The following is a 23,473-nucleotide window of genomic DNA, read 5'->3' on the forward strand; positions in this document are numbered from 1 at the left end:
TGTTGGAGAGCCGTTTAGAACATATCTGGTAGTCAGCGCTCTGTGACTTGAACACACGGGGACTCAGCTGTGATTCCCTTTTCCTCATCATGTGATTTTACCTGTGCCAGTGACTTAAGGTACACAAGACCCAGACCTAGAAATACCACACCCTGCTTTTGCATACATCCTTGTTTGACATCCCCTGCCACATTGCACCCAGGTCAGGTGTACCATTTGTCTGTCTCCCTAAGGCGCAGCTGCCTCTCTCCTTTTCTTTGGGATAACAAGGCTGTTGGCTGCAGCCCTGGCATTTCAGAGGAGTGCTGGGCTCTTGTAGGTGCTTCATGCTGGCATGTTGTGGTAGTGCTCTCTGTTTCAAGTTACTTTTAGACTTACCTTATTTCCCTTGCTTTCCACCAAACAGTTGGAGGGCAGGATGCAGGTCTTTTATGATTTCAGGTTGTCCTAAGATGAATGAATTCCAGGAGGGACAAAAGCATATAGATACTGTGGGCAGGTGCCAGGACTCAACCTTCCTAATGTGTGGAGGTTTTGTAGTTAAAGATTGTTTTTAAGCTTGCTTTCTTGTGCTAGCCGTGAACTCCGTTATTTTTCTTCCTCTCCTGGGATCCATCACAGATGCATCGATTGACATATTGCCTGAGCTTGGGAATGCCTTTGCTCCTCCTCAGCTTGCTTGTTCTTTCCTGTGGCATTTTTGAGCCTGCGATAGGAACTGTGTTCCTGCTTCTGTGGAGGAGACAGTGGCAATGGAGGGGGAGGGTGCTGAGTTTTCCTGGGTGGTTACTGAAGAGACTTTTGAATGGGTGACATCTTAGACAGACCCTAGAAAAGAAGAAAGAAAGTTCTGTTGGCACTGTCCTTTTGCAAGAGGGAATAAATATGTAAAGTTTCTAAGGGGGAAATTAGTTTCAAGAATGTGAATGTCACCAAGAGTAGAGGGCTTGCTGGGTAGTTAAGGTAGGCTTTAATTCTAAGGATGGTGGTAAGTTGCAGGACGTTTCTCTTAGTTTTTCTTTTTCACAATCACCATACTTTGGAAATTCCAATTTCCAAAAGCATGTATTTAAGAAACAATGAAACATACAACTGCAAATTACATTATCTGTTGGGGAAATGATTAATGGCATGGTCTTTCTCTACCCCAAATGGAATACTGACATTGTCAACTAAATCATATTTCACTCCTTCTCAAAGTAGCATACCAGATGATTTAAAAAAAAAAAAAAAGACTTCTGTCAGCTGACAGACTGAAGAAGGTGAACGATCCAAGCCCCCTGACTTTCCACTTCAGGCTTTACCAGTCTGTTGGCTCTGGCCTTGGCTGTGGGAAGAGCCTTTGGTCTCCATTTCCATTTGTTCTGGCTCAGACAAACTTGGTTTGGCTTTTGTGTCTGCCTCAGTTCATCTCACAGAGGCAGGAGGGAGCACTGGTTTTTGGAGCCCTGAGAAACGCTGGGCTTATGTAGTCAGCAGCCTCATGGCTTCCATAGTTAATCCTGTGTCATTGACTTGAGCTCTCCCTGTCTTTAAAGTCCCAGACACACTGACTGTGGCCGCCATCCTTCCACAAATTCGAAGCCCACTCCCATTAACAGGTCCCCAGCTGCTCTGTTTCTGATTTGCATTTCCATGGCTGAATGAATCTGCTGACTTCCTTTTTCTCTGCCTTTACAGGTCCTGTGCACAGGTGCAGGCGCGGGTGAGTACCTCGCTCCTTCCCATTCTTGTGCTGTTTACTGTCGTCCCCTAGTGGTCATAACGCTCACAGAAAACTGTGAAAACCCACTTACTTTCTGCTTTTCCTTAGAAGCCAAGTGAAAGGAGAAGCAGCAAGTGAAAAGAGAGTCAGTTCTTCAACCACAGCTATAAAAATTCTGTGTTTTCTGAGCTACGTGGGGGTGTACTCCTGCAGTTTCAACTCCTTGGGAGACTTTGTTCGGCCAGAGGTCTCTTGAGCTAGAGAGTTTGAGAGAAGCCTGGAGGACACAGTGCAACCACCAGTTCATAAAAAACATTGGGCTTTCTATGGTTTTCTTTTGCCAGCCTGTCCCCATGGCTGAGAGAAATGAATTAAAACTGCAGCAGTTATTTTCCTATTGCATGTGCTGTTATTCTGCAAGCACTTTTTTGTGTTACTGTTTTACCTTTACAATATGGTGTTGTGGAATTTTCAAATCTCTTCAGAAGCAGAGACAGTCTCCTTTGGTTTTTAGTATCAGCCTGGGGGTGGGGCTGTAGCTCATGGTTGGGTACTTTTTCAACATGTATGGAGTTCAGGGCTCCATCCTTAGAACAGTAAAGCAGAACAGAATCCCGTCCCCCTGAGTCCCAGGGTGGTGTGGAGGACCGAGCTCCAGACATGGCTAGGTGCTTTCTTTCCTTGCTCTACAGGAAGTTAAATATGCTTTTCTGACAATCTAGTAATGATGGTTTTTATAGCTAAATACATCCATCTGAAAGTGGTTCTGGGATCAGATCATTACTGTTGGGGTTGGAGAGATGGCTCAATGGTTAAGAAGCTGGCTGCTCTTCCAGAGGACCTGGGTTCAATTCCTAACACCCACATGGACCTCATAACTGCCTGTAATTTCAGTTTCAAGGAATCTGACACCTTCACACAGACATACATGCAGGCAAAACAGGAATGCACATGAAATTAAAGTAAATAAATTATTTTTTTAAAAGACCTTACTGTTTCTGTAGAAGAATAATAGTAGTTAGTATTTTAAAAATGCATATTCTTTTGGAAAAAATTGGTAGCTTTTGTTTGTTTCTAAAATTCAGGAACATATTTTCACTTCTTACTGGATAAAAAAAACATCCTAGCCTAGGATTCATTGAGATATAATGATTAGCTTGGTCTCATTGTGCTATGCAAAGTGGGACCAATCTACTGAACCCTTCTAATAAGGCAAATATTTGTTAGCAACAGTAATATGCAAAGGTTTTACAAATAACAGGGAACCACACAGGCGGTATCAGATAAGCTAGTGGGGGAGCTGGAGCCACTGGTCTGCAGAATCCTACCAGAGCTGTGCCAGGCACTGCCCGTAGTTTATTTTCTCATAATTGAGGAGCTTCTCTTTGCAAACAGGTAGCTGTTTTCTTCCTGTGTCATCACGGGACTCCCCCAGCCCCATGCCTGTATACTAATGTGCTCTTCTTAAAAGTGTAGCAAGCTTTCTTGTTGGACTATCTTTGGATCACCAGCCCACAGATAATGACCTGGAGACTTCTTATTAATTATGAAAGCTTGGCCTTAGCTTTTTCCCAACCAGCTCTTATAACTTAATCAACTTTTTTTTTTTTTTTTAAATCTATGTTCTGCCACATCGCTTGGTTACCTATTCTTAGTATTGCACATTTGACTGAGTCTGCTGGTGAAGTCTCCCGTCTAGTTTTCTCCTTTTCTCCTCCTCCTCCTCCTCCTCCTCCTCCTCCTCCTCCTCCTCCTCCTCCTCCCTCCCTCCCTCCCTCCCTCCCTCCCTCCCTCCCTCCCTGGAAGTCCTGCTTATTTTCTCTGGCCTAGCTGTTGACCATTCAGCTTTTTATTAAACCTATCAGAAGGCATCTTAGGCAGAGACATATCTTTACAGTGTACACAAATATTTTGTAACATATGAGGGCATCTGTTTTATTGCAAGAGGCCACACCCTTATGACCTCTCTTGAACTTAACTCCTTGATACACACTGTCTTTCAAGCACACACATATTTGGAGGTACTGATGTTTAATATTTTAATGTATGGTTTTTGGGAATGACACAATTTAGCCCATAACATACAGGATTTAGGCTCAGCCTCCAGAATTGATTTCTGGACTAAGGTTATAGACCTGACCCATCTGTAGAGTCACTGTGATAGGCAGCAGGGTGAGTAACTGAGAAGATGTTTTCACCACATTCAGAAGGTATCTTAGTTGGGATTTATAGTGTTATGAAAAGACACCATGACCACAGCAACTCTTACAAAGTAAACATTTAAGTGAGGTGCTGGCTTACAGTTTCAGAAGTTCAGTCCATTACCATCATGACAGGGAGCATGGTGGCATGCAGGAAGACATGGTGCTGGCTACATTTTGACTAGAAGGCAGTAGTAGAAAGTTGACTGACTGTTACACTGAGTTGAGCTTGAGAAAAAGACCTAAAGGTGACACACTTCCTCCCACAAGACCACACCTACTCCAACAAGGCTGCACCTCCTAATAGTGCTGCTTCCTTTGGGGAGCATTTTTTTTTCAAACCACCTCAGAGGGTGTGATGGTTGTGTAACCCCAGCTTGACTACCCAACACTACTTAAGTAAGGATGAAGGACCAAGGAGACCTAAGAGACATATCCAGGTATTTTCTCCATCAGCTGCAAATACACATTTTTCTGCACTGGAGATTGAGCACTGTCTGGGATAGACCTATGCTAGGCTACAAAATATATCTTACAAGTTTAAGAATTCTGAGAGCTCTGCAAGTATTTTTCAAAATCAAGGAAAACTAGAAATAAGTTAATAAGAACTTGGGAAACTTTACAGATGTTTGGAAATTAGCAACACACTTTCAGATAAGCAACAGTGTAAGAAAAAAAGGAATTAAAACATTTGAGAAGAAGACTATATTTCCAAACACACAGGATATGACAAAAACATGTCCTAAGAGGGAGGTTTTATATTAATGAATGGTTTTGTTAATTCCTCCATAAAAGATTAGAAGCCCAATTCAACAACACATTAAAGACTGTTCATTGTGATCAAGTGAGATTCATTCCAGGGATTCAAGAATGGTTCAGCATATGCAAACAGTGTGTCTGATATGTTAGATTAATAGAAAAGACAAAATCTACAGTATTATTTCAATAAATGGAGAGGAAACATTTAGCAAAATTTGAAAAAGCTGTACTTTCTACCCCATGACTATTGAAATGTAGACATCTATCTCCCCATGTTGCTCAGATTCTCTGTATGAATGAAAACAATTCCGTTCTTAGCATGTCTTTTTGCTACTGAAAATGGCGCTGTAGCTGTGCTCCTGCAGGTGAGCTGAGTAAGTGGAAAGTGCACATTCTGGGCTGAGAGCATGTCGGGGAATTGCTGACCTGACGGGCGGGCTGCTGATTTACTTCCTCCTCTGCTGTAGTTGTTGCTAGTTTGTTCCCATCCCCATTATCACTGATTGCAAATGCAGCACCCAGTGCTGATGTGAACTTGGTAGAGGATGAGACACTCAAGTGTCTTCCTGTCCTTTCTATAAACTGGATAATTTTGCGCCTGCCCCGAGGTGAGGCACACCACCCCATTCATGCTGGGGTGTTACCTGTGGTTTCCCCAGCACCTTAAGATTAAGGCTTTACTTTGTGTTCTGCTGTTCCTGGGCACTGCTCCTCAATTGGACTTAACTAGGGTACATGTGCTTGCTAGTGTCACTGCAAGTGACATGTGGCTTCCACTGGTTTGGGATTTGCATACCTGGCATTGTACCGAGGATGAAACTGATAGCCTAAGAGTTGAGATGACTTTGAATAAAATTATATGACCAGGGGCTTTAATGTCTTATCTGTTTTGTCATGATGGCTTACTAACCCTTCACAGTTAGGATGGAGTAGTTTTAAGTCACTCAGTAAGTTGGTAGAATAGGCAGTTTCCCAGACTCCTTTTGCATCTTAGATCTCTCTGTCTCAGCTAATGTCAAAATTCAAATCTATGTTAAACTCATAGCCAACGTGTCTAGTTTCTATTTGTTTTGTCTTTGGTTTAGGGACATATTCTCATGCATGAGTACACGTGTATTTGGATGTATTTTATTTCAGGAAAGTCAATGAGGCAAATGAAGAGAAATGAAATTGAGTTCTGAAAGGTAGACATACAAGGTAGGCTTTATTCTTATATTTATTATATGTAATTAATCTCTCTCTCTTCTATATTTAAATAGCTTTGAGCCCTGTATTTGGCATTGAAGCTGTCTCCAGCCCAACCAGTGTGGAATTAACATGGAGGTACAACGATTCAGCGGTTTCAGAGTACACTTACAGAATAGAGAATAAGATGGAGAAGAATCTGACGTTTACTACTGAGAAAAACCAAACGTCATATAACATCACAGGCTTAAGTCCAGCTACTTTCTATACATTCTCCATCACTCCAATAGCAGCCAATCAGACCTTCGGAGACCCCACAGATAAAAATGTCACAACAGGTAAGGGACAAGGAATATAGCTGGTGGCTATAGTAGCAGTAATAGGGAAGGGAAGGAAAATGTCTTTATCCACGTTAGAGTTCTCAGGACAGGGTTCTGTGGAAGAGATCACATCAGACACTGTGCGTGACAAATGTTATTTTGTCCTCATAAAACCTGAGGCTGAAGGTAAAAACTGTGCTATGGAGGAATTAAGTTTCTTCTAAGGTTCTTTAATACTGGATATTAAGCAATTGAATTGGAACCTGGAGAGCCTGATTCTAGCTGTCAGAGTACCATGATATCCAGACAGCCACCAAAATCATTAAATTTTCTAGTTTATTGCTGTTTAATTCTGTAATAATAAAGTCAGAGAACAGGGGTTGTAGCTCAGTGGTATTGGTGTTTGGATCCTCAGCACCCATGTGGTACGTGCTCGGTGGGCACGGAGGCCTCCATGTAATCCCATTTAGCTACAACACCAAGCAGCCCACAGTGACGTAATTTAGAAATCTTTGCATCTGAGATATCTAATGTGAGAATTCAGATAAAAAAGTTGATCGGTCACCTCATGCCATAGCTGGAAGCTGCCTTAGGAGTGCTTTGCAGTTAGCTCCCTGAGACCTCAGACTGGGTTCTTCTCTGGAACACCATCACTTTTGCCTTATCATCTTCTCTGCATTCTGGTCTCTCCACTGAGCACACCAGCAGTGTATGCTCTTGAGTGAGTCGTCCTGCTCCTCTGGGCTCCTTGTCCTTCTATCACAAAGTGGTGGACGCTTCTAGTCTAGCACTCACGAGGCAGTGGTGAGAAGATTGTTGCACATTTGAGCTCAACTTGGGTTACATAGTGAATCCAACTAATCAAGTAATAAAATAGTGGCAGAAATTGAAAGGGGTGTATGTTTCTTATGGTGAAATGGTTTAATTCATGTTCCCATTCCAGTAAATAAGGTGATGCGAGGGCCTGGGCAAGTCTTTTAGAAAATTTCCTTGGCATTGGATGTCTCCTGGGTTAGAATATCTGGGCATTATAAAATCATATTGTTTGCATTATTTTTAACTGAGACATCTAGATTTAGAAACAGTTATTTTTTTATGCTTTATTTTTAGTGTCTAAAATAAATACAGTTAAATGCCACTGTGTGGGAGAGTATTTTAAAGAATTTCAAGTTCCTATTGGAGTTAGTCTTGAACAGTAGCACAGAACATAAGCAGTTTTGATTTTAAGGTTTGTTCCTTCTCATCTTTTCAGGAAGTGTTCGTCCCCTGCCCGGTGATGTCGTGGGGACGTTTAGACTGATACAAATGAAATGTGGGTCACTTTGAAGCGGCACCGGCACCGGAGTAAGAAAAGATGCTTGCAGTGCCCCTTCCACTAATAGCAACTTTGTGTTTCTGAAACAGAACCTTTGCCGGTGACTGATCTCCGAGTTGCCTTCATGGGTGTGACGCAGGCCCTTCTCACCTGGAGCAACACAAATGGCTCTGCCTCCTACCGGATGCTTCTTGAAAGCTTTGGAAACTCCCCAGAGTTGACTCCACATTTACCCATCAATTTTTCAGGCCTGACGCTGGGGGCCCAGAGTAACTGTTCTTTCCCAGAATCAAAGGAGACACAGAATGACTTACTGGTTACAGAAGGTGTGTTACAAAATTGTGCATCAGGTTCTGATTGTATCATTGAATGGATTTTAAAGCATACTGTTCATGTTTTTGTGTACGGTGTTAGAATCGCTGGAGGGCTGCAGTCTGAGCTCATACATTTGTGAAAAAGGGAGAGGGCTCATGTTTTACATGTGAACATGGGGCTCAGTATGGTGGTAGGGCTGGAAACTTTTGGATTTTGGAATTCAGGAAAGTAGGTAGTCCTTTTAAATTTTTCCTCAGGTGAACAGATGCCCAGTGCTAACCTAAGGATGGTCAAAGCAGTCTCTTCACTGAGAAGAGGGAGCCTTAGGAGGCAAACAGCAGATGTCCTTTGTAGTTTCTTTGGAGGAGTTGTTTGTAGACTTTGTAGTATTCCTAGTGGATTCCTCGGTAACTGTGAAATGAGGAGGGACAGAGACTCAATCTCCATTTTGCATCAAGGAAACAAAGATACAAATTGGGGATTAGGGTCAGAAACCAGATCTTAAATGCTAGGAATGAAAGATAATTTATGGCCCTGACAGGTCGTCAAGCCTTCAGAAGATGTGCCCCTCTCATCTCTTCTCCTGCTTTGGTCTATGTGTCAGGTTGCTTTTCAGGGAGAAATGGTCATGAGCTTTTCCCGTTTCATCCCCTGCTGTCCCTGCCACCCTCTCAGGTGTGGTACTGGTGTGGCCTGTGGTTGCTAAGGTAGAGTTATGGAGTGGTAGAAAACCATGTCCCAAAGAGAGGAGAATGGACCAACATACCAGAGTTCAAAGAAAGATACAAAATATCCGTGGTGTTTCTGGGGTAATAGTACACAGTGAACTAATCTGGTTCTTTTTAGGGAACCGGATCTTTCTCAGGAGGAGGCAGAGAGTAGATATTTATGGAGTACCAACTGTGGGCTTGTTAGATGTGTCATCCTATGGGATAGGGTGGTGAAAGGTGGGGGATATATTCTCTTCTTTTTAATGTCTTTGCCTCCTGTGTTTGAAACAGATACCAATGGTAGCAAGAGAAGCCCAGTGGCCAAGCTATGCCAACTCCACAGGAACTTTCTCAACTCCGTAGACCCATCTTCTGTCCAGGGTCCCTCCCTAGAGGTCTTGCTCACTGGGCTAAAGCCGGATACTGACTACAGTGCCGTCGTTTATTCTCAAGCAGTAGACGGCACAGAAGGACAGCCTGGGAATAAAGAAGTGTTTACAACAAGTAGGTTGGATTTTGCGAAATGGCTTCAGCCTGAGCCTCCCACAAATTGTGCAGTTCTCTCTCTCTGGATTATTTCTCTTAGCAGTTCTGTTATTAGCAGGATCTTTCTGAGAGAGATTTTGGATAGATCCCGCGCACTGAGTTTCTACTTACCTCTGTGGCCATGACGTATCTGTTGTGAAACTTAGTAAAGCATTGAGCAGGGGTGTAGATGTGGGCTGCCACCTCACCTCTGTATCTGCGGATTAGCCAGAGAGCTTCTGTTTGGGCCTGCCCTTGAGATCCATATTGAACTTTCTGTCGAGACACTGGCCTTCACATCACTATCATTAGCTGTGATTCATAGGTGCTCCCTCTCTTGAATTCAGTATTTGGAAACTTCTGTGATTGGTACTGATGATGGAATAAGGAGAAGTATGGTTCTTGGTCTTGGAGGTTTTTCATATGGATGGGGCTTGAGATCAACATGCATGGAAACACCTGCCTGTGGGCCCTGTGAGCTCAGGAACAGACCGCAGCTTCGCAGCTCTCAGGGACTTGGTGTGCGCTGACTTAGCAAATATTTTGAAAGATTGCCCTAGGTCAGCAGACGTAAGTGGGTGAGGGTGAAGGCTGGAAGAGCAAGGACAGAAGACAAGCTGGCATCCAGGAGGTGTGGGGCCACCCTAGATCTGGTGATGAATTCTGAGTCCCCAGTTAAATGTTGTGTATCTGCTTGATGAATGGCTGTGCTTGGTGAGGGAGGTGTTGACCCTTGGCTCTCACGTGAGGGACTTGCAGCAGTTGGGTGCTGCTTTGAAAGGGAGTGGGGCTACTGCACAGTGGAACATGGCTACTGCCTGTTCTGCTGTCCTCTAAATGCTGAGGACATTGCGAGGCAAGAGCACATCCAGTCCTGAGGGAGGGTCTCTTGCAGGAAGGATGGTAGGCCTTGGATAAATGGAGGCAGAGTAGATGGGGAGCTGGGGAGAAGGACTCCTGTTGAAGTGTCCTGATCAGAAATACAGATGACAGACCCGGGACATGAAGGCAGAAGTCAAGGGAATAGTGGGAGTGGTGGTGGCAAGGCTACTCACCCAATGGGCTCTGATAGATTTATGACTCTGTTTTAAAAACTGTTTAAATATTTATAAAGGATAGCCCTGGATCACAAGCCCCCTATTTCCAACACATGTGTGCATTCACATGTGTGCACACACATCATCTGCTATTGTTCACGTGACTGGTTAAGTGGGTCAGGATTAAGGAAACTCTCAGAGTATATTTAGGACTCAAACAAGTGGCTGGTGGATGACTACCTCCAGAGCTGGAGTGAGGGAGCAGATAGTTTTTCTGGAGCCTGGTGAAAGCAGAAACTGTGGGATGTAAGACCGATTATTCTCGTCAGCCAACTGTTGGGATCCTGCCCATCTCATTCACTAGTGGAGAGTGTTCACAGGCCATGTGGTAGGTGTCCAGTGATGCCATATGTAGAGTGCAGTCTCCTGAGGCACAGGACAGGCAGAAGAAAGACAGGATGGGCTGGGAGAGTAGATAACTGGATGTAACAAGTCTTTTTCTGTCCTGCCAGCCAACTCCTAAATAATGACACAGGAACTTACTAATTATGAAAGCTTGACCTTAGCTTAGGCTTGTTTCTAACTAGCTCTTATAACAACCCATTTCTACTAATCGACATGCTACCACGTCTTGTGGCTTTTACCTCTCCTGAACATCCTGCTTCCTCTCCATCTCCTCTGCCATCTCCCCCACACCTAGATTTAGCTCTTCTTTTTTCTCTGCCCAAAAGTCCCACCTAACCTCTTCCTGCCTAGCTTTTGGCCACTCACTTCCTTATTAAACCAATCAGAAGACACTTTGGCAAAGTCACATCTTTACAGTGTACAAAAAGCTTATTTCACAGTAACTGGATGACATCTGGTTCTCACGTTGTCTTTTTGTAAGGTTAGGGTGGGTAACCGTGTCACAGAGGAGAAAGCAGCTCAGTGGCTTTCCTGAGGTATACTGACTGGTAGAGCCCAGCTAGCTCCCTGTAATTCATGTTGACTAGTGTCTGTTCGTGGGTGAATGTGTACTTGAGGAATTTTCTGGCTCATCCTCCCCTATCTCCTGGGCAGCACATGTGAAAGTTCATACTTTTGTTTGATCTGGAATCTTAGTATCTTTCAAGGTCTGCTCCCAAAATGAATCCAGAGCATCTGTGATGTGAGGTGGCCAGTAATTCTTCACTGATGCCCAGCTTTGGTGAGACCCACATACATTTCTGGTCATGGTGACGTGATGATGAGGGTGACCAATACCTAAATGTGTTCTGCAGGACCAGCGACAAGTCCCGATTGATACTCTCTTCTCTTCTCTTCTCATTCTGACTTGACCATTCTGATTATTTTTACTCCTCTTGTGTCTTCAAAGATTCCAGCCAGGTTTTTGACATCAGAGCTGTGAACATCAGTGCCACAAACATGACCCTGACCTGGAAGATCAAGTATAATGATGGGTCATCTTTTCCCTACACCTACAAGATACATGTGGCTGGGGGGACTAATTCTATCAATCAAACTGTCAATAAGACTGAGGCTATCATCTATGGACTCAGCTCGAGCACCTTATACAACATCACAGTACGTCCTTTCCTGGGTCACATCGAGGGCACACCAGGCTTCCTCCAAGTATATACTTGTAAGTTCACTCCCTGGTATCTGGTCTGGTTTGCTTTTCTGTTGTGGCAGTGGTAAACTCTGTGACCAGAGAAACTTGGGGGGAGAAACAGTTCATTTCAGGTTACACTGCTAGGTAGCAAGCAATCCACTCCTCAGGGAAGCCATGGAGGAATGTGGCTGCTTAGCTAGCTTTCTGACTGCTCAGCTTGTTTTCTTAAACAACACACGCCCACCTTCCCAACTACAGCGTGCTTACAGTGTGCTGGGCCTGTCCACATCAATCACCAATCTGAAGGCGTAAATCACAAACAATCCCACACCAGTTTGGAATTATGATTAATAGAATGGTTATTTATTTAAAGGGGAAAAAACTTACAGATCACTGTCCCAGACAACAGCCCTCTGCGCAATTAGGAAGGGAGTCTAGTCGCCTGAAGAGGAGCAGGGAGCAAGAGAGAGAGGGGAGGGAAGTGGCTGCTTTTTTAAAGGGAGAGAGACCACATCCCAATGGGCTATTGGCTGAAGGAGCGAAGGACCTCCCGCAACACCTCCCCCTTTTGTTTAAGTAAGAGAGTTCTAAACCTACTATGAAATTATATACAATAAGTACAAATATCCTATTCTAACTAGCTTGAGTCTTATATAATAAATAGCTTGGCCAAGTCATGAGTGGAAAGTAACTACATTTATATAGTCTTCAACCCCATCGAAGATCTGAGAAGGGAAATAATGTTACCTGAGTAATTAGGAAGTGCAATCAAACAACTTCCAAAACATGCAACAAATCACAGAGACAATTAGCTACCTGGGCAATCACCCAAGGTCACGTTTGCAGTGTTGAAGCAACCAACTTTGGCTAAGGCCTAACATAACTGACATACCATTTTCAAAGGCAAGAAATTTGTCAAAACTATCTTACCCTGTCTTGGCAGGATATGACAGTCCTGTTTTTTCCATTCACAGATACTCTGTATCTCTGTCAGTGGTTGAGGTATGGGCATTTCTTTGCCCAAAGGCCAGTTCAGCCAAGAAGAAAGGCTCCAGATGGAGTGTCTTTGGTGCTCAACATTCTCTCGGGAATAGATCGGTGTTGCCAGGAGCAATTGTGTCTCACTACCACGAAACTCTGAGTTAGATTAAAGGCCATTTTCTACAGCTCTTTGAAGAGGTTGAAGATTATCTATCTATACTGAGTATAATCTCTATGTATCTAAAGAACCTGATTAGTCTAATTATAAATGACAAACTCAGAATACTATTGATCTATATAATTCTCAATACCTATCTAACTTAAAGACTAAGACAATAAACAACTGTGCAATAAATGAGGATAATGACCTCCAAATATAAACAATGTACAAATATACATTGCAATATGGTAAATATATATCAATACACAAACTATGTAAGTATCTTAGAGGTAGAAATGTATACTGCAAAATATACAATATCAATACAATGTATATATCAATACATAAAAATATTTTATACAATAGTCAATATAATTTAACCTTGTATCAATATACAAGAATTGATACCAATATATTTGTCTCAAAACAATAACTCACAAGTACCAACAAGTACCAATCTATTATCCCATCATCCCATTATCCCTCTTTTTTTTTTCAAATGATCCCTGAGCTTATAAAATTCCTCCCCCAACCGTATACTAATTATAATCAACCCCTAAATGATGTCCCTAAACCCAGGGGCAAACTTTACTGGGAGAGGGGACGTCGTCCTCTAGAATTACTTCCAGCTGTCATGGGGGGCGACATTCTTTCTGGGGGATCCTGTGAAAGTAAAATGACGGTTAAATTTCAAGATCAATGTCTTTTAAAATTGCAAATAGTCTCTGAGTATTTTGTGCAGGTCTGGCCAGAATGTTGTACAAGATGTGCACCATTTCAGCTAACCAAGTTGGGATCGTCTTGTGCAGCTGGTACCCAAAACAGGTCTTGTAGTAGCGCTATCAGTATCATGACGTCATATCAACCAGGTGGAGTTGTTGTTATGGGGCTCCATCTTCTTCCTGGAAACTTCAAATGTCACTGCAGGAAAAACTCATTGTTCATTGTGAAAAACTTAAACATTAATCATATAGACATATATAGACATATATATATTCAATGAAAGGCATGATAGATGTATTCAATAAAAGGTATAATAGATATGAAGGAAAGCAAAGGTGTTTTCTAAACTCATATTTCTTTCTGTTCCATATCATGGCTCTTGACATGAGACAGAAACTCCAGAAACTCTGGGTTTTTCTCTTACCATCAGGCTTGGAATTGGAGAGGGACTGAGCCAGAGTCCATTTATAAATAAATGCATATTAATACATATTTAAAGATAAGAGTAGAATAATTTTACTTACATAGGTGGGTGGAGTAAACAGAACAGAATGCTGGGAGGAAGAGGAAGTGAGGTAAGACGCTTCAAAAAGACGCCATAGCTCTGCTCTCTGAGGCAGACGCCATGAAGCTCCGACCCAGGATGGATGTAGGCTAGAATCTTCCTGATAAGCACACCTTGTGGTGCTACACACATTAATAGAAATGGGCCAAGCAGTGTTTATATGAATACAGTTTGTGTGTCGTTATTTTGGGGCTTAAGCTAGCTAGGCGGCCGGGAGCTGGGTGGCAGGAATGCATCCCGCAGCTCCTTCAACACCAATCAAGACCATTTGTTACAGATGCGGCCATAGGCCAGTCTGGGCAATTATACAACTGAGGTTTCATTTTCTCAGGAGACTCTAGGTTCTGTCAAGTTAACATTAAAAACTAGCCAGTACTCTATAGCTTACCTTCCTTGTGGTTTGTTGTGTGCCAGGTCTCAGTACAAGGTGAGGAATGCTGAGCACTGCCTATGGTGCCACAGGGCCTCATTTGCCCTTCAGGGTGTGAGATGTAATAACAGTGATCATTGATTGGCCCTAATCATTTGCTCAGTGATGCTTTTGCACTGTGTCACTGAGAGCTTGGACATCCTTCTGGTATGGTTGGTGTTAGTCTTACTTTATGGAAGTGGAAGCCATGCTCGAGATAATGTGGACTGGCATCTCAGCAGGGAGCTGACAGAGGCGAGATTAGACCTTTTGGAGTGACATGTTCGAGATAAAGCAGCCAGCCATGGCCAGCACTCATCCTCAGAGCTTGGGAATCCTTACCTCCTGTCACTAGTGACTGACATGGTGTCTACATTCTGTGGCCAAGTGATCTTTCTTTAGCCAGAAGCACCAGTTTTTTCTGCAGTTGGTGCTTCAGGAAAAGCAAAAGGTGTTCGAGAACAGGTCAGTTTCTCATGAGGGTTGACTGCTCTGTTTATACTTTTTGTAGTCCAAGCTGGTCTTGAACTCAAGATCTTCCTGTCTTATGTTCTCAAGTGCTAGTATTGTGGACAGGGCCACTACTGTACCATGCCTGGAGATGAGGTTCTTCATCTAACCTTCCTCACTGTCTTCCATAGCCCCTGGTCCAGTTTCTGACTTCCATGTGACAAATGTCAGCACAAGGGAAATTGGTTTGACTTGGAAAAGCAAAGACTCACAGTCATTTAGGATCCTTACCATGCAGGAGGGAAGTGAGAAGAGTAAAAATTATACAACTGGAAGCCAGAGCTTTACCATTGAAGAATTAAAGCCTGGGACCACTTATCATTTTGAAATATTTCCACGAGGACCAGATGGGACTGAAGGGCCATCCAGAACAGTTGATGGCAAAACTGGTAAGCATCCTGATATTGATGTTTCTTACAGGAAGCCGGCATAATTCATAGATGTCTTGTTTTCAAAATATATTTTTCTTTTTATAAAACGAATCTTAAAACATTTCATGACTGTGGTGATAGCAACAATACAAAAATAAAGTGACGAAGAATCGTATGTAAACCTATCAGTTAGGTGCCACACTGTATGTGTGGAGGTCAGAGGATAACTTCCAGGTTCTCTTCTACTCTGGGGTCTGGGAATTGAACTCAGGTTGTCAGACTTGTGTGGCAAGTGCTTTTACTCACTGAGCCATCTTACCAGCATCTCACCCCCTTTTGAGATAGGGTTTTATGTGGTTTTCTGACTTACTATGCAGCTGAGGTTGGTCTTGAACTCCACCTCACAAATGCTGAGATTAGAGTCACATGCTGCCATAGCCAGCTCCCTGACACTGGGAAAAACATACATATTTATAAAAACATACATATAAAAACATACATATTTATCCTTTAGAAACCTTGTTGTCTTGGTTCATGTGTGGTTTTATAATCTGCTTTCTCCTCACTTAATCTGTGTATTGTGAATATTTTCCCTGTTATTGTTATTTATTGAAACAAGGTTTCACTGTGTAGCTCTGGCTGGCCTGGACCTTGCTGACTTTGTAGACCAGGTTGGCTTTGCATTTACAGAGATCAGCCTGCTTCTCAAGTGTTAGATTAAAGGCATGTGCCAACATGTCTGGCAATGTTTATTTCATGGCGTACTTTAAAATCAGCCTTGTATTTGTGTGTGGTTAGTTCCTTGGAATAGGTGGCGGGAGGGCTTGGCGTAGGCCCAGACACTCAGGGTGACTGTCCGTTATCGGGTTGTTGTCTTCGTTACTCAGATGTGGTTGAGCAGCACGAAAGGCAATCTAGAAAAAGGGAAACAAATGTTTCCTGATCTAGTTTTTTACTTCTTGGTATCTCTCAGGAAGAATTGAAAGCAGGATCTCAAATAGCTGTTTGTACACCATTGTTCACTCACAGAAACCCAAGATAGAAACCACCCACTACCCACTGGCACACAAACAGACAAAATATGACTTGTTTTTACCTAATAGAATATCATTCTGCCTTAGGGAGTGAATCTTCATGTATGCTGCAACATAGATGTAATCTTATAAATATTAGAAGTGAAATAAGTCACACAAAGAATACTTTACAAAGTGAAATAAGTCACACACAGAAAGATAATTTTATTATTACATTTAATGACAGGGTCTTAGTATGCAGCCCTAGCTAGCCTACAATGTGTTAAACAGAATTGACTGTCTCAAGCTTACAGAGATCCTCCTGCCTTTGTCTCCTGCATGCTGGGGTTAAAGGTGTATGTCATCACACCCCTAAAAGACAGGTACTTATGCTTCAGTTTACACAGGGTCTAGAATAGGCAGGTTCAGAGAGAGAGAGAGGAACTCAGGTAGAGGGAATGGGATGGTAGTGCTGCAAAGGAGGTACAGATTTTGTGTTGAAAAATGATGAAAACATTTTGAGTGTGATAATGGTAATGTTTATACAATAGTAAGAATATATTTAGCACTGCCAAAATGCACATTGACAGATGGTTAATGATAAATAATATGCTGTGTTTATTTACCATGCTAAAGGGAAGGAGCATATGTAACTCTTAACCACTCTCATATGATTGAATTTCTTTTCTGTCTGTGTGCACAGCCATACCTTTTGTCCACATTGTCATAATTTTACAACTGATTTTATTTTTTATTTGAACGTTTTGCTCTGTGTGTATAATGATACCCCCCATAGCTTGCATGACCTTCCTGCTTTTAGAGAAAGGTTCCATCATTTAGGCATGTTATGGTTTATAAAGTTCTTTGTTTTCCTCCGTAGTGTGCCGGGCAGCTCATATGAACACACTCTTTTGAGTAAATGGTGAAAAGCAAGTAAACCAACACTTAACTCACTTATTTAGACAGAGTCATTCTGTGGAGCTCAAGCTGGCCTTGAACTTGAAATCCTCCTGCCTCAGCTTTGTAGATATTATTGAGATGATAGAAGTGTTTCACACTCAACTTCAAACACTTTTCTTTTCTTTTGTTTTTTTGAAACAAGGTTTTTCTGTAGCTTTGGAGCCTGTCCTGGAACTCACTCCATAGACCAGATCAGGCTGGTTTTGAACTCACAGAGATCTGCCTTGCCTTTGCCTTCCGAGTGCTTGGATTAAAGGCATGCACCACCACCACCCATCTTCAAACACACTCTTTATTGAGATACGATATAGGTATAAAAAGTGTACCCATTCACAGTACATAGCTTGACAGAGTATCACAGGTCAAACACATTAGAATCCCATAGGCCTGGAGAAATGGCTAGTTGTTAAGAGTACTGAATGATCTCCCAGATCTGGGTTTGATTCCTAACACCCACATGCATGCCCACAGCCACCATTAACTCCAGTTCAGGGGATCCAGTCCCCCTCTTCTGGCCTTCATGGGTACCAGGCATACAGTTTGACCTTTGTGAACTCAGGTTTTTTTTTTTTTTTTTTTTTTTTAATTTTTCGAGACAGGGTTTCTCCGTAGTTTTTGGTTCCTGTCCTGGAACTAGCTCTTGTAGACCAGGCTGGCCTCGAACTCACAGAGATCCGCCTGCCTCTGCCTCCCGAGTGCTGAGATTAAAGGCGTGCGCTACCATCGCCCGGCTTTTTTTTTTTTTTTTTTTTTTTAAAGTAGGGTTTCACTCTAGCCCTGACCTCTAGTAGTACACTGGGCCTGAACTCATTGGCGAGTTGGCTAACAAAAAGTTGGTTCTTTTGACAGACACTTTGCGATGAAGCTGGAATTATGATTAGATAGTTTTCTTTCTTTTCTCTGACTAGACCGCAGTGCTGTGATCGACATCCAAGTGGTCAGTGTTGGCACCAGTGAGATGCAGCTGGAGTGGAGGAACACAGACGGTGCTTCTAGGTACCACTACCAGTACCACATAGTTCTGGTGTCTGAACACAGCCCCCACGAGACCAACAAGACCACCGTTTCTCAGAAAGCCGTCACACTAAAGGGCCTCACCCCAGGCACCTTATATAATGTCACAATCTCTCCAGAATTGGACCAGGTCCCAGGTGACTCCAGCTCCGTTGCCCAGTACACACGTGAGTCTTGTGGGGGTCGGGGTGGGCAGAGGGAGTGCTTTTCCGTCTCATGTGGAGGAAGTACAGTAACGGATGGAGAAGGGGCAGATTATGCATCTGGGTTTTAGATTGATATGGGAGCTGTTTAACTTAAAAATATCAATTTCAGCAAAGGCTCCTCAGCTCTTGTGGGCACTGTGGCTGGAGCCGTGTGAACACAGAACTGTTCTCTGGAAACAGAAAGTTACATCATATGCGAATGGAGAATGTCCTATGGCCTGCTACTCCTCAGAGACATTTTAGGGAGCTGCTGTCCTGCCGGCACTGAAGAACCCCTCACATGAGGGTCTCGTCTTTGACCGTAAAAGAGAGGGACTTCCTTAGCACCAGATGGGATAGGTGGTGGAAGTGATAGCTTATCATGTGCTTTACCTTCTTCATTAGTCAGATTCCAAAAGGAGGTTGGAAATTCTATTGCTTCTCTCCCTCTCTTCCCCCCTCTCTCTGTAAAGTAAAATACTGGCATATACATGCTAAGCTTAAAAGAAGCCTGAACATCTTAAATTCTTTGCAGATTTTAATATATTATTATTATTATTATTTTGGTTTTTTGAGACAGGGCTTGTCTGTGAAACAGTCTTGGATGTCCTGGAACTAGCTCTCGTAGACCAGGCTGGTCTCGAACTCACAGAGATCCACCTGCCTCTGCCTCCCAAGTGCTGGGATTAAAGGTGTGCACCACCACATAATATGAATATTTAATATGCATATTTTATGATATTTTAAGATGAGTAATATTTTGTGATATTTTAAGATGAGTAATCATCTTTTGAAGCAATGCATATTAATTATATTAATTCTTTCTTGAAAAAAGCCAGGCAGCTTTTGGATTTAGCAAATAAAATATAGCAAATTCAAAGTGGTTCATTTTAATTGTTTATTTAATTTTAAACCAAGGGCCCAGCAATGTGTCTGACATTAAAGTAAGCACCAACACCACTGTGGCGGTCATCTGGTGGAAGTATTTGGACCCAGCCCCTCGTAAGTTTTCCTACTGCCTTATCTTGAAGGCTGGAGATGGCAGCAATGTAACTAAGATGGTCATAGACACTGGAATCACTTCTGTGACAATCGCTGACTTAATCCCTGGCTCCTTTTACACAGTGGAGATCTTTGCAAAAGTTGGGAATGTTACAGCATCACCTGGCTGGAAGTTGTTCTGTATGGGTGAGTAGTCCCATGTTCCTAGTGGTTCCTCTTCTTCTCTTTGTGATGCTCATTTTCAGGAAGCCTTCCCCAGCCTGTGGGTTACTGTGCCTGCAGTTGGCAACCGTGGCACGGAGCACTGCAAGATAGCTGATAGCATGTGTGTGTGTGTGTAACACGTTGATGCTGTTACCATTGCTTCGCTTAACATGTGTTTATTGAGCACTTGCTATATTAGAGAGGTCCCTCCATTTCTGTAATATTCATCCTGGTGAATAGAACAGATAATAAATAAAATGAGCAGGTAGTTAGGTGATGACTATGGCTAAAGAGGGAAAAGGAAAACTCAGGGAAGGAGGAAATGTATTCTCATTAAGGTGTCATGTAGATGCCTCATGAAAAGGTTAAATGGAAAGGTGACTGAGCAAAGACTTGAGGGAGTAAAGACCAAATACATGAATATCACAGGGTTTTGACCCCTGCATTATGGGCAGGGGAGCAGCCAGTGAGAGGCCATGAGGCTGGAGACAGCACAGTGTTGGAGGATTTATTGGAGGGGTAGTGGGAGTGGATCTGCAGGAACTGAATAGTGAGGGCCAGGAGGCATCAGAGCTTGATGCTCGGCCTCTAATTTTTCCTATGATGTGCTTAACTACTTCTGTGGCTTTAAGTGACCCTTGCTCAGTTAGATACATCCCACCTGGTCTACTTGCTTGCTTGGTGGTTTGAGTGGTGTCTCTGGGGCTTTTTATAATTTCAGCCTTAAGCGAGAGAAAACCCCACGTGAACAAGTGTGGCTGGGATGGGTGGAAGAGGAGCTGGGAACTGAACTTGTTCTTCTAGAAGAGCAGCAAGCATTCTACCTGTGAGGCCATCTCTCCAGCCTCTTCTAAGAATGCTGCATGGTCTGACACTAATGTTTCTTTTAATCCTCAGATGTCTGCACTGAACCCCAGAGCAATAAGGTCACATGGTCTGCTATCGCTTAGTCCACCCAACCTGTGCATATCCATGCTGTTTCCTTTTGTGCTGGGCCAGGTCCTCTGCTTCCAGTGAGCCTCACCTTGCTCTGTATTTTGCTTTGTAGAACCTGCACCAGTGGCCTTCTTCCACTGTGAGATGGTCCCTAAGGAGCCATTTCTGGTCCTGAAGTGGCCCTGTCCCCCCGGCGTGAATACAGGCTTCCAGCTAGGGGTCAGGAATGACACTTGGAACTATATGACACAGCTGGAAAACTGCACTTCAGAGAATGACACAGAATGCAAGAAAAAAGTACCAGATTTGACGTTTTCTACCTCGTACAACATTAGCATTGTCACCTTGTCACATGGAAGAATGGCAGTCCCCACCCAGAGCACCTGCACCACTAGCATCACAGGTGGGCCCTGTGGCAGGGAGCTGGCTACCCCTGGAGCAACTGCTCCAGCAGCATGGAATTGCAGCCCAAGAATCCATTTAGGGTGTTTACATTCCCTTAAAGTATTTTTTACCAGCAGACTGTTTACCTTATCTGCAGAAATCCAGCCGGAAACTGCAGAGTAAGAGATGTGTGTTCTGCGACCTTACAGAATAGCTTGTTGCCATGTTTTGTTTTGTCTTCCTCCTCTCCTCTCCTCTCCTCTCCTCTCCTCTCCTCTCCTCTCCTCTCCTCTCCTCTCCTCTCCTCTCCTCTCCTCTCCTCTCCTCTCCTCTCCTCCCCTCCCCTCCCCTCCCCTCCCCTCCCCTCCCCTCCCCTCCCCTCCCCTCCCCTCCCCTCCCCTCCCCTCCCCTCCCCTCCCCTCCCCTCCCCTCTCTTCCCTTCTTTCCCTTCCCTACCTGCCCACCTCTCTTATAGTATTTAAGAAAGGCATTTTTTTATTTTAATTTTTTTATTGAAAATTTCCACCTCCTCCCACTTCCCTCCCCTCCACCTCCCCCTCCCTCTCCAGTCCAAGGAACAGTCAGGGTTCCATACCTTGTGGGAAGTCCAGGTCCAGGAAGGTGAGCATCCAAACAGACTAGGCTCCCCACAAAGCCTGTCCATGCAATAGAATCAAAACCCTGTGCCATTGACCTTGGCTTCTCCGTCAGCCTCCACTGTCAGCCACATTCAGAGAGTCCGATTTGATCACATGCTCCATCAGTCCCAGTCTAACTGGCCTTGGTGAGCTCCCATTAGATCGGCCCCACCGTCTTAGTGGGTGGACGCACCCCTTGCGGTCCTGACTTCCTTGCTCATGTTCTCCATCTTTCTGCTCTTCATATGGACCTTGGGAGCTCAGTCCAGTGCTCCAATGTGGGTCTCTGTCTCCATCTCTGTCCATCGCCAGATGAAGGTTCTATGGTGATATGTAAGATATTCATTAGTGTGGCTATAGGATAAGGCCAGTTCAGGCACCCTCTCCTCTGCTGCCCATGGAACAAGCTGGGGACATCTCCTTGGACACCTGGGAACCCCTCCAGGGTCAAGTCTCTTGCTAACCCTAAAATGACTCCCTTAATTAAGATATATACTTCCCTGCTCCCACATCCACCCCTCCTACATCCCAACCATCTCATTCCCTCAGCTCTCCACATCCTCCCCCTTCTCTCTTCTCTCTCCCCATCACCCCTTATGCCCACCTCACCCCCACTCCCGTGCTCCCAACCCCTGTCTGGCAATCTTGTCCACTTCCAATATCCAGGAGGATAACTGTATGTTATTCTTTGGGTTCACCTTCTTATTTAGCTTCTCTAAGATCACGAATTATAGGCTCAGTATCCTTTATTTATGGCTAGAATCCACTTAGGAGTGAGTACATACTATATTCATCTTTTTGGGTCTGGGTTACCTCACTCAGGATAGTGTTTTCTATTTTCATCCATTTGCATGCAAAATTCAACATATTGTTTTTTTACCACTGAGTAGAACTCTAAAGTGTATATATGCTACACCTTCTTTATCCATTCTTCTATTGAGGGGCACCTAGGTTGTTTCCAGGTTCTGGCTATTACAAGTGCTTTTGTAGTATGATAGGGCATCTCTGGGTATATTCCCTAGAGTGGAATTGCTGGGTCCTGAGGTAGGTTGACTCCCAGTTTCCTGAGAAACTACCACCCTGATTTCCAAAGTGGTTGTACAAGTTTGAATTCCCACCAACAATGGATGAGCGTTCCCTTATTCCACATCCTCTCCAGCATAGGCTATCATTGGTGTTTTTGATTTTAGCTATTCTGACAGGTGTAAGATGGAATCTCAAAGTTGTTTTGATTTGCATTTCCCTGATCGCTAAGAAGGTTGAACATGAATGACCTTGAGTGTCTTTTGGCCATTTGAAGTTCTTCTGTTGAGAATTCTCTGTTCAGTTCAGGACCCCATTTTTTTTAATTGGGTTAATTAGCATTTTAAAGTCTAGTTTCTTGAGTTCTTTATATATTTTGGAGATCAGACCTTTGTCTGTTGCGGGGTTGGTGAAGATCTCCCAATCAGTAGGTTGCCTTTTTGTCTTAGTGACAGTGTCCTTTGCCCTATAGAAGCTTCTCAGTTTCAGGAGGTCCTATTTATTCATTGTTGCTCTTATTGTCTGTGCTACTGGGATTATATGTAGGAAGTGTTCTCCTGTGCCCATATGTTGTAGAGTACTTCCCACTTTCTCTTCTATCAGATTTAGTGTGGTCAGATTAATATTGAGGTCTTTAATCCATTTGGACTTGAGTTTTGTGCATGGTGATAGATATGGATCTATTTTAATTTTTCTACAGGTTGACATCCAGTTCTGCCAGCACCATTTGTT

At 43.4% G+C, this 23,473-nt stretch overlaps 1 protein-coding gene across 1 annotated transcript in view; it reads left to right on the forward strand.

Annotated features, from left to right (window-relative positions):
• Positions 1 to 23,473, forward strand: part of Ptprj (protein tyrosine phosphatase receptor type J) — a 169,780-nt gene that overhangs the window by 117,947 nt on the left and 28,360 nt on the right. Inside the window, exons 2-10 of the mRNA XM_057782042.1 lie at positions 1,681 to 1,705; positions 5,925 to 6,188; positions 7,575 to 7,811; positions 8,802 to 9,014; positions 11,427 to 11,693; positions 15,143 to 15,400; positions 18,264 to 18,536; positions 19,473 to 19,742; positions 20,809 to 21,099. Of these exons, the coding sequence (XP_057638025.1) occupies positions 1,681 to 1,705; positions 5,925 to 6,188; positions 7,575 to 7,811; positions 8,802 to 9,014; positions 11,427 to 11,693; positions 15,143 to 15,400; positions 18,264 to 18,536; positions 19,473 to 19,742; positions 20,809 to 21,099 (2,098 nt within the window). The remainder of the gene's footprint in view (positions 1 to 1,680; positions 1,706 to 5,924; positions 6,189 to 7,574; positions 7,812 to 8,801; positions 9,015 to 11,426; positions 11,694 to 15,142; positions 15,401 to 18,263; positions 18,537 to 19,472; positions 19,743 to 20,808; positions 21,100 to 23,473) is intronic.

This window comes from Chionomys nivalis, chromosome 9, assembly GCF_950005125.1.
Source record: "Chionomys nivalis chromosome 9, mChiNiv1.1, whole genome shotgun sequence".
Taxonomy (NCBI): domain Eukaryota; kingdom Metazoa; phylum Chordata; class Mammalia; order Rodentia; family Cricetidae; genus Chionomys; species Chionomys nivalis.